This window comes from Cebus imitator, unplaced genomic scaffold (genome assembly GCF_001604975.1).
Source record: "Cebus imitator isolate Cc_AM_T3 unplaced genomic scaffold, Cebus_imitator-1.0 Scaffold495, whole genome shotgun sequence".
Taxonomy (NCBI): domain Eukaryota; kingdom Metazoa; phylum Chordata; class Mammalia; order Primates; family Cebidae; genus Cebus; species Cebus imitator.
In genome coordinates, this window is record NW_016107810.1 from 373,153 (window position 1) to 382,969 (window position 9,817).

At 47.6% G+C, this 9,817-nt stretch overlaps 1 protein-coding gene across 8 annotated transcripts in view; it reads left to right on the plus strand.

Moving 5' to 3' along the window:
* The window catches only part of PPP2R2D (protein phosphatase 2 regulatory subunit Bdelta), a 59,168-nt gene that overhangs the window by 36,517 nt on the left and 12,834 nt on the right, over positions 1-9,817 (plus strand). For 2 of the 8 annotated variants that reach the window (XM_037733144.1, XM_017513546.2), the window contains exons 3-4: positions 7,343-7,508; positions 7,850-7,962. The exons of 2 other annotated variants lie outside the window; for them this stretch is intronic. Coding sequence is in view for 3 of the 6 variants with exons in the window: in XM_017513543.2 (XP_017369032.1) it covers positions 2,786-2,831; positions 2,984-3,081; positions 7,343-7,508; positions 7,850-7,962 (423 nt within the window). In the remaining 3 variants the exon portion in view is untranslated. Of the gene's footprint in view, positions 1-2,470; positions 2,832-2,983; positions 3,082-6,113; positions 6,357-7,342; positions 7,509-7,849; positions 7,963-9,817 lie in introns of those variants that run through there. 4 more of the 8 variants (XM_017513543.2, XM_017513545.2, XM_017513542.2 and 1 more) reach the window with 4 other exon arrangements.

A 9,817-nucleotide genomic window follows, 5' to 3' on the forward strand; every position in this document is an offset into this window, starting at 1 on the left:
AGCTCACTGCAACCTCTGCCTCCCAGGTTCAGGCGATTCTCCTGCCTCAGCCTCCCGAGTAGCTGGGATTACAGACGCATGCCACCACGCCCGGCTAATTTTTGTACTTTTAGTAGAGATGGGGTTTTGCCATGTTGGCCAGGCTGGTCTCAAACTCCTGACCTCAGGTTATCCGCCCATCTCAGCCTCCCAAAGTACTGAGGTTACAAGTGTGAGCCCCCCCCTCCCCTCCCCCACCCTACCCATCTTTGTTTTGGTGACTTCCTGAGGCTCTGCGGATCGTAAGCTGTTGGTTTCTTAGTGGAGCAAAGCTGCTGTTTTTAGCTGTGGCCTTTCAGCTTGCAGCCTCACTGTGGTTGGCCATGTTTTTCTAGAACCCAAATGTTTGAATATTGAGGCCCTTTCCCCTGGGCATGAGCATTTCAGAGGGTACCCCTGGCAGCCAGTGTCTAAGGAAAAAGAAACCAGAGTAGCTGTGTGCTCCCACCTGGCAGGGTGGATGGGGGGTGACCTGGGGACCAAGCAGCTCTGTAAAGACTTTCTGCATCTCTGTGCCAGCCCTTTGCTGCCCCCATGTTTGTTGAAGCTGCTCACACAGGTGTCTTTTCTGCTTTCTTCTGACACCTGGGTGTGGGCAGGAGAGAAAGGAGATGAACATACTCAAGCGTTTGGCAGGAGGTCTGAGAGGACACAGGCTGCTGCCGACACCTTGCGGATTTGATGATGACCCAGATGTTGAGTGAGGATTGCACAGCCAGCCAGCCAGCTGGCAGCAGTGCCACGGCAGGTGGAGTGACATCTCAGTGGAGCCTGTCTGGCTGAGAAGAGACCCGATGCCTCCATGGGATGCCAGGAGGTGCCAGGCTGTGCCATGGGCAGAAGCTCCCACTACCCTAGCAGGGAAATGGAGGCAGAAGGCAGGCATGGGGAAGTGACAGTAGCTTTTAAATGCCTAACTCACTCTAGGAGGCTGCGGCGGGCTGATCGCTTGAGGCCAGGAAGTCTAGACAAGTCTGGTCAACATGGAAAAACCCCGTCTCTACTAAAAATACAAAAATTAGCTGGGTGTGGTGGCGCACACCTATAATCCCAGCAGCTCTGGAGGCTGAGACATGAGAAGCACGTGCACCCAGGAGATGGAGGTTGCAGTGAACCAGGGTGGTACCACTGCACTCCAGACTGGGCAACGGAGCGAGATTCTGTCTCAGGGAAAAAAAAACAAAGAAATACCTAACTTGGTGCCCTTAGTACCATATTTATGCTTTTAGCATCAGTTTGTTTTTTTAAAAACTATCTCCATCAGATGAATTTGATGTTTATAATTTAAACTCTGTTGGTTTTGTGATTTTGTGTATTTAGTTTGGGTTCAGAGCTTGTCTGAGCGCTGCAGTGTTTCTCATTTCAGGTTCACGCATGTTTGCCTAGCTTAATGAAACTTCTCAGCCCTGACAGTTACGGGAGTTTCTCTTTTAAAAGATTCAGTCCATTTTAATTAAGTTTGAAAATCACTGACAGAGCTAGCATGCCATTAATTTTGTAATTTTATACACCCTCTGGGTATAAATGACATAGGTTTAGACCTTTTAAATCCAATTCAGAATATTTCAGTTTCATGTAAGCAAGGTAGGTTATTTTCAGTAATTTAATAGTGACACTTCTAAGAAGCAGCCTCATCCTTCTCCCAAAGTCTGAAGATTTTTAAAAAGAAAGAAATCCCAGGCCAGGGATTCCCGTGTGAAGTCAGTGCCGTAGTTGTGCAGATGCTGGTGGAAAGCCTTTACAAACATGATTAAAACGCCCGTGCAGACCTTTGCGAATTGCATTCTAGCATCTCCGCTTTTGGGGGGACTTCCTCAAGTAGTTGCAGCTTTAGGGTCCATTTCTGATTAGTAGGTGGGTTGTTTACAATCGCCATTTAGTAGTTTTTTACTTCCTGCTCTAAAGATACTGTGGGCCCTGGGAGTGCAGAGAGTCACTGCGAGCCGTGAGTTGGTGCCCAGCAGGGGAGTGAGCCTGTAGTGATCTCAGTGTTCCTGAGACACCCCCACACTGCAGGGTGAGGTGAGTCCCGCCATGGCTATAGGACGAGCCCCGACCGACCCCGCCCCCGCCCCTCGGGAGGCCTCGCCAGGCCTTGCGCTCGTCAGTCGGCACAGGACACAGGGGCGCTGCCGGCTTCCTCCAGACTGCTTCCTGAAAATACCAAAAATTTTTGTCCAAATCATAGACCTGTTTTTTTTTTTAATTTAATAGTCTGTCATAAATCCAGATACTCCCCTCCCAGCCCAACGGGTTAGCCCCGGGGTACCTGAGCACTTTTGCACTGCTGAGTTTTGTTGTTCGTCTGCCCCCTGGTCTGGGCCCCTGTCTAGCTGAAGTCTGGGTCTTTGTTGCAGTGTCACAGATCTCAAGGGCCCCGACAGTGTCTCACTTGGTAATGATGTCATCATTATCAATGGTAGTAACTGTATCCAGACGATGACATGGAGCTTCTACTGTCTATGATACTGTAATGTACAGAAGCCAACACAAGTTACTGCATAGAACATTAAAACATTTTTATTCCTATTATAAAAGAATCGGGTTTATTTTAAAAGGTAACATTAGGTATGCATTATAAAATCAGGCAGCATTCTTCAGGACCCATGTTTTCCCTCTTTTTTTCTTGTAGCAGTGAATTTTCTAAATTTCTACCCTTTGTCCTTTCATCAAGACAGTCCAGTCTAGATAAATCCTGGTGCAGCAGGGACCACGCACGGAGGTGGAGTCAGACTCACACATTCACATGTGCTGGCAGGTTCTCTGCACCAGGACCAAGAAGTGGCCGCTTGGTAATTACAAGTTTGCCATGACAGTTTTGCTTTATTCTGGGAGAAAGTTGTGTATGTTTTATCTTTCTTTTGAGCCTTTTGATTGCTTTTTTGGTATTGTGACTGCCCCCCAAAACCTCATCTAGTAAATCGCTTCTGTATTTTGTTGACAGCGGACATCATTTCCACCGTTGAGTTTAATTGCTCTGGAGATCTTCTTGCAACAGGAGACAAGGGCGGCAGAGTTGTTATTTTTCAGCGTGAACAAGAGGTCAGTAATTTTCAGTCCACAAACCAAACGTAATCATTCAGCCTTTCTCACATAACTTAGAAGGAAGGAAGCAAAATTATTTTCCCATTGTCTCATTTCATTAAGCTTCAGTTCCATCACATTAGCCATACAGAATCTCCTTTCAGAAAATATCTAAGTTCTGGCCTCAGCTGCTGAGCCCCGATGAAGTCTCCAAGGCCTTTGTCTTCAGAGTAGGGAGGAGACTCCAGAGGGGACCACATGCAGGCTGCAGGGTGGTGGTGATGTGTATTTATGTGTTTTCATTCCACGATAACTCAGGGGGCTCTCAGAAAACCCTTTCCTACGCCAGTGCAGCTGCTGGCCCGGCCCCGCCGCCCTGCCCTGCAGTGAGGTAGAAGAGTGTTCTGTGGGACGCTGGCTGCGAGCAGCTCTCTCAGCGCCTCCTGCAGAGAAGTGTGAGTGGGGGTGTGTAAATTCTCTCTTCCCTTCAGGGAGAGGTGAGCAGCATTTACTCTTGCACGCCCCCTTGAAGGCTGCCTGTCCAGAGGGAAGGGAACCTTCAGAGTGGGCCTTGGAGGAGCCCACAGCTCCTGAGCACTGGCTTCTAGGTCGTAGCACTTCCTTCTCGTTGATGCCTTGCCAGCCCCTCCCTCTTCTTCTTGGTGAGCCTCAGAGGTCCTAGTGAGCGATGATCGATGATTGAGGAAATGAGATCATTATTTGTTAGGGAAGGATTCCGGCAGGAACTTCAGAAACCTCGGTGCAGCCAAGCCTGGAGTCTGAAGTACTTGTCCTGCCTTTTCCTTAACAGAGTGTAAATACTGTCCCTTGCCCTTTCTGTCTCTGAGTTTCCTGGCAGATGAAAGGGACAGTTTCTCACCTCCAAAGTCTCTACATTTGTGTGGTGAGGTGTGGTTTAGAGGTTGGTGGGCCCTCACTCCCCTCTCTGCAGAGCTTCTGTACACAGGAAGCACTGGCCCCGCCCCCAGGAGGGGGAGCCTGGAGGACTGGCCAGAACTGGGAGGTTCTGGCTGCCACATGGGGAACATGGACAGGTACTAACCGATTTCAGTAGCAAAACATAACTGTTGCAGCTTTAATTTTGAATATGTCCATGTCATTAAAGATTTTTTTTAATCCTGTTTCCTCTGATTTGAGATGGTAAGAAATCCTTTTGTGAATAATAAGTTTCTATCATTAATCTTTCTAAATCTTCACAGTTTGATATATTTATAATTTTGCATTCTTATCTCAGAAGTAGAATATCGCACCGTGCTACTTAAGAACCATGTACCTTGGCCGGGCACGGTGGTTCATGCCTATAATCCCAGCACTTTGAATCCGCTAAAGTGGGCGGATCACCTGAGGTCAGGAGTTCGAGACCAGCCTGACCATCATGAAGAAACTCCATCTCTACTAAAAATACAAAATTAGCCAGGTGTGGTGGCGCATGCCTGTAATCCCAGCTACTCAGGAGGCTGAGGCAGGAGAATTGCTTGAACCTGGGAGGCAGAGGTTGGGGTAAGCTGAGATCACGCCACCGCACTCCGGCCCAGGCAACAAGAGCAAGACTCAGTCTCAAAAAAAAAAAAAAAGAACCAAATACTTTACCTTTTTCAGTGGAAGTAAAGATGGGTGGTGGTGTTTAAATATTGCTTCTTGCAGGAGGATTTTTTAACAGATTGCTGAGTGGTGGCTGTCTTAATGTAAGAGTTCACTTTTACCGTCTTCAAAAAGTCTGCCTTTGTAGCGATGGCCTTATGGGAGGTGCCTCATCCCTGCCTGACAGATCTTAAGAGAGAAAATGTAATTTCTCTTGTTTTTGTGAATCATTGCTTAACCTAAATAACTCTCAAATATAAAACAGACCGTGATAAAAGTCAAGCATCTTGTTCTAAGATACATTGGGTAGTCTGGGGTTTTAAGTGTTGATTTAAGATGTGTTAAGTTGCTATGTGAGTGACAGATTTTTCCAGGAGCAGGTCCCTACCAACGTCATTGAATAACTCAGTCAGCTGTAGCTTCATAAACCCCAGGCAGGGTTTTTTCTTTCTCTTCATATTTTGGTTAACACATGAGAGGCTTTCGTATTCCATCTACTTTAGACTGTTTCGCCGGTTGCCGCGTGTGACTCTCGCTGTGGACCTGAGTGCTGCTTGTGCAGGTGAGGGTGTCAGTGCGCATTTTCGTCCTTGGTCAGAGAGGCCACTGATGGAGTTGCAGGCGCTAGGAGGAGGTGGCTGCTGCCCCTTAAGCGACTCCACTCCCAGTTAGAAGCTGCAGCAAGGTTCAGAGGTGTCAGCATGGGCATCTTCGAGTGGATGGGGCGTGGAGGATTCTGAGGGATAGTGAGTGCCCTGCCAGACTCTGGAAGGTGCAGGCCTTAGGTGAGGAATCGGGTCCGTGGCGCCTGGCGGGAGGTTCTGGCTATGCCAAAGGCGGTGCAGGAAGCACCGTCAGCACCTTGAGCTTCAAGCTTTTCTTATTTTTCTGTGCACATGACGTCTTACAGGGAAGCCCAGCCGGTAAAACTGAGGCACACAGAATTTATGTAAGGCTGTGGCTCTGCAGCCCCCTGCCCTCCAGGCTCAGCTCTGGCCCCGGGAATCAGGTTAAATCAGAAATCAGCATGTCCAAAAAGAGAATGTGCTTTCTTCGTCCTCCTTTTCCTATTTGTTACTCTCCTGCTCTCTCCTGCCTCCGTCCCAGCAAGGCTTCCTCGAGAATTCCTCTCCCTAGACCGAGCAGAACACCATGAGAATGCAGAGTATTGGAGAAGGCTGAGGGGTCACTTGGGTTTTGGTTGTCCAGGGAGGGAGTTAGGACCAGTTGGTGGCAGAGATGAGCCTGCAGCCCAAGGACTGTCCTCGTGCTGGCGCTTGGGAGGAAGGCCAGGGCAGCACAGGCAGCGCTCTGACTTGGACATTGTGCCTTTCTGCTTATATTCCGCAGTTTTTTCTTGGTAGATGAATGTCTTAGGACTAGGACTAACTTGGTTATACAGGCTTTTCTTCGGAAATAATTTGGTCCATTTTTCTCCCTCGCAATAGAACTGTCTGTTGAAGTGCTGTGCTTCTGTAAAGAGGGCTAGGAGTGGGTCCTAGGAGAGCAGTTTAAACATCCGCCCTGTCTGGCCCACGCAGGTCGTGCAGCCCTGAGCAGCTCAGCTCCTGCCCGTGGAGGCCTCAGCTGAAGGAATGCACCGCACATCAGACTCAGTGCAGTGGAGAGCTGGGGGGAGCCTCTTGGGATGACTTCTTCTAATGTAAAGGAACATCTGTCTAGACCTAAAAGTTCATTTAGCTCAGCTTCTTTAGCATATGTACTGAAGTGTTAAACATCTAAGATGCTAGATACTGGCTATAGAGCCAGAATGAAAATACTGGCGTTCTTGATTTTTGAATTACGGAATACTTAATAGAAAATTTCCTTTGGGCATACAGATTTTCAGAGGTTAATAGAGATGTACCTGCAAGCCCACCACCCGGAGTTTGTGCCCTCATCAGAGGAAAGAGATCGCTGGGATCCGGACGAAGCTTCTGTCCCCTTCCCCGTCTCGTTCTGCCACTTTCCTCCGTCTTTCTCACTCTCCCTCCAGCTTCCCAGAGCTGCTCATTCATTTGAAGATGGTGTATATCTTCCCAAGCATGTTCCTCCGCTTCTGTAACAGAGTTGTTCTGTGTGTGTGAAAAACGTATGTAAGCAGCGCTCACTGTGGGCGTCTGTGCCGCCTGCTGCACTACGCAGCTGTGCCATCGTCCGTGCTGGCTCGTCACCTCCGCGGCTGTGTGGTGGCCCTGCACGGCTGTGCGGCGTCTGGCTCACTCCCACCGTGATGGGACCGCCACATCGCTGTGTCACGTTCCTCAGGCCCGTGCCGGTGCTCCTCTACGGCACACTCAGCAGACGCTTCCCCCCAGGGCCAGGTTGCGAACATTTTTCCGCAGCTCATGGAGGCCTTTTCACAGCCACTCACCTCTACCCAGATGGTGCAGCAGCTGCCAGAGACAGTGTGTGCGCACAGGAGCCTGGTTGTGTTCCACTGAAACCTGCTGTACACGCGGACCCACAGGTGGAATAGAGGAGCTGGGAATGTCCTTTCTGTTTTGTTTTTTTCCAATAAAGTGATGCTGAGTTTTATCTGTTTGAGATTTTTTTTTAAGCCAGGATTTTTAGCTTTAAAAAACATGTGTGGTCTTTTGATATTCAAGTTTATAGTGTTAAAATTTTCTCTGCACTGTACTTTATTCATTAAAACAGTTCTCATGTCTCCTTGCAGAACAAAAGCCGCCCTCATTCTAGGGGAGAATATAATGTTTACAGTACCTTTCAAAGTCACGAACCAGAGTTTGACTATTTGAAAAGTCTAGAAATTGAGGAAAAAATTAATAAAATTAGGTGGTTACCACAACAGAATGCTGCTCATTTTCTACTCTCTACAAATGGTAAGAATTGTTTTCTAAGTGGCTGTTTGATTTAGTGTTTTATTTTTACTTTTTTTCTGTGTGTAGATTCCTTTTTATTTTAGAAGTTATTCTTGCTTCAAATCTGGGGGAGGGTAAATCATTATCTAGGGTAGCAAGCGATAGGTTGGAATTGAAACGACACGTGTGCATCTTGTCTGCATGTCTCCACAGCTTCAGCAAACAGGACGTCTCATGTTCAGAGACCCCATAGCTTTATAAACCAACATAGGGCCACACCGCTTTCTAATGTAATACGCAAACAGTAATGATGCATGTTGCAGTTTTTCTTTTCATATGGAGAATGAGGTTTTTATTTTCAGATAAAACTATAAAATTATGGAAAATAAGTGAACGGGATAAAAGAGCAGAAGGTTATAACCTGAAAGATGAAGATGGAAGACTTCGAGATCCGTTTAGAATCACAGCACTACGGGTATACGTTGCCTTTTCCTATCCAATGCTTTTCAGAAATTAGAATATCGTTTATGTCTGCTGTTTAGAGAATACTGTGACGTGGAATACTGTGAGGTCTACCTTCTTGATTCATGAGCATTATTTGTACTCGTGTGTATGTGTTTAAAGCAAGAGATTTCTCCTATTTTCACAAAGGTAAAAAGTCACACGTGGTCCTTAGAAAATACAGCAATACTAAGGGGAAACTCACATTTAATTCTACAACAGAAATCTTGGTGGACATACCAACCACCCGTCTGTCTGAAGGTTCTGGCAGGCTAAAGTTCAGAACACTTCACGGGTGAAATAGCATAGGTTGCAAATTTAAAGATAAACTGTGGACCACCAAGATACGTTAGTGACAGCTCTCGTGGAATTTCTTTGGGGTTGACATAGGCAGTTGCTGGTCGTTCAGAACTCTTCCCCTGTCCATCCATGAGCATCATTACTTTTTAATTGTTAAATTCTTTGCTCTATTGTTGGTACCCCTCCGCCACCACCATCCAGTATGAAATGAGCATATTTAATCAGTTCTGCTGCCTAGATTTTTTCATATTTTAACCTCTATGAAATTGGGTAAAACTTAAAACCTGAATGTCTTATGATTGACTGGTGCTGCACACCACTGATGGTGTGTTATATTAGATGGTGCATGGTGAAGGGTGTCAGGCAAACTGGACTCAAGCCCAGTTGGGTCTTGGTGAGAAACCAGTACCTGTGCAGAGGGGTGTCCCTGGAAGGAAACCCTGCCTGGTCCCAAGGGAGTGCCATTATTCGATTTGAAAACCATTGGTTGATTAGTTAATTGGTTGGGTGGTTTGGTTGGGGTGGTTGGTTGGTTAATCGGTTGGGTGGTTTGGTTGGGGTAGGTGGGTGGGTTGGTTGGTTGGTTGGTTGGTTAATTGGGTGGGTGGGTGGGTGGTTGGTTTTTAATGAGATTTCAACCCCGTTACACTATTGTTTATCAAGTGAAGACTGAGTGAGCAAGCCCATTCCACATTAGTCTTTGGGAGTGCCCCACAGAAGGAAGCTGCACCGCAGAAGCCTTTTCCTAACGCACGTGCCCCTGGGAGTGATGCTGGGTCTGTTGTGGTGCCATTTCTCCAGCTTTGCTGTGCAGGGCGGGTGCACCTGGGGTTATGCATTCGCCAGGAGGAGTGTCCTCAGACTTCTCACATCGATACCACCACCGTATTTCCTATGAGTTCATCAAAGCTGGGAAAGGCTGTGGCATTTGCTGAACATCTAGTTTATAGGGTCCTAATTTGAACCAAGATGTTGTCATCCAAATTGTGGGTGACGTCTGTTACACAGGCTGCTGCTCTTGCATCCGTGGATTAGTGTAAATCGCTTTTAGTGATAGTGACAGTGGCTGTGCAGTTCCATCATGAAACTGCTAATCATAAATGAGAAGTGAAATGGACACCCGAGGGCGGGCACGGATTCTAAACTGGAAGGATGGGACCCCCGAGGGCGGGCACTGATTCTAAACTGGAAGTGATTAGACCTCTGAGGGCAGGCACTGGTTCTATACAGGAAGTGATGGGACCCCGAGGGTGGGCACTGGTTCTATACAGGAAGTGATGGGACCCCGAGGGTGGGCACTGGTTCTATACAGGAAGTGATGGGACCCCCGAGGGCGGGCACTGATTCTAAACTGGAAGTGATGGGACCCCCAAGGGCGGGCACTGATTCTAAACTGGAAGTGATTAGACCTCTGAGGGCAAGCACTGGTTCTATACAGGAAGTGATGGGACCCCGAGGGTGGGCACTGGTTCTATACAGGAAGTGATGGGACCCCCGAGGGCAGGCACTGATTCTAAACTGGAAGTGAT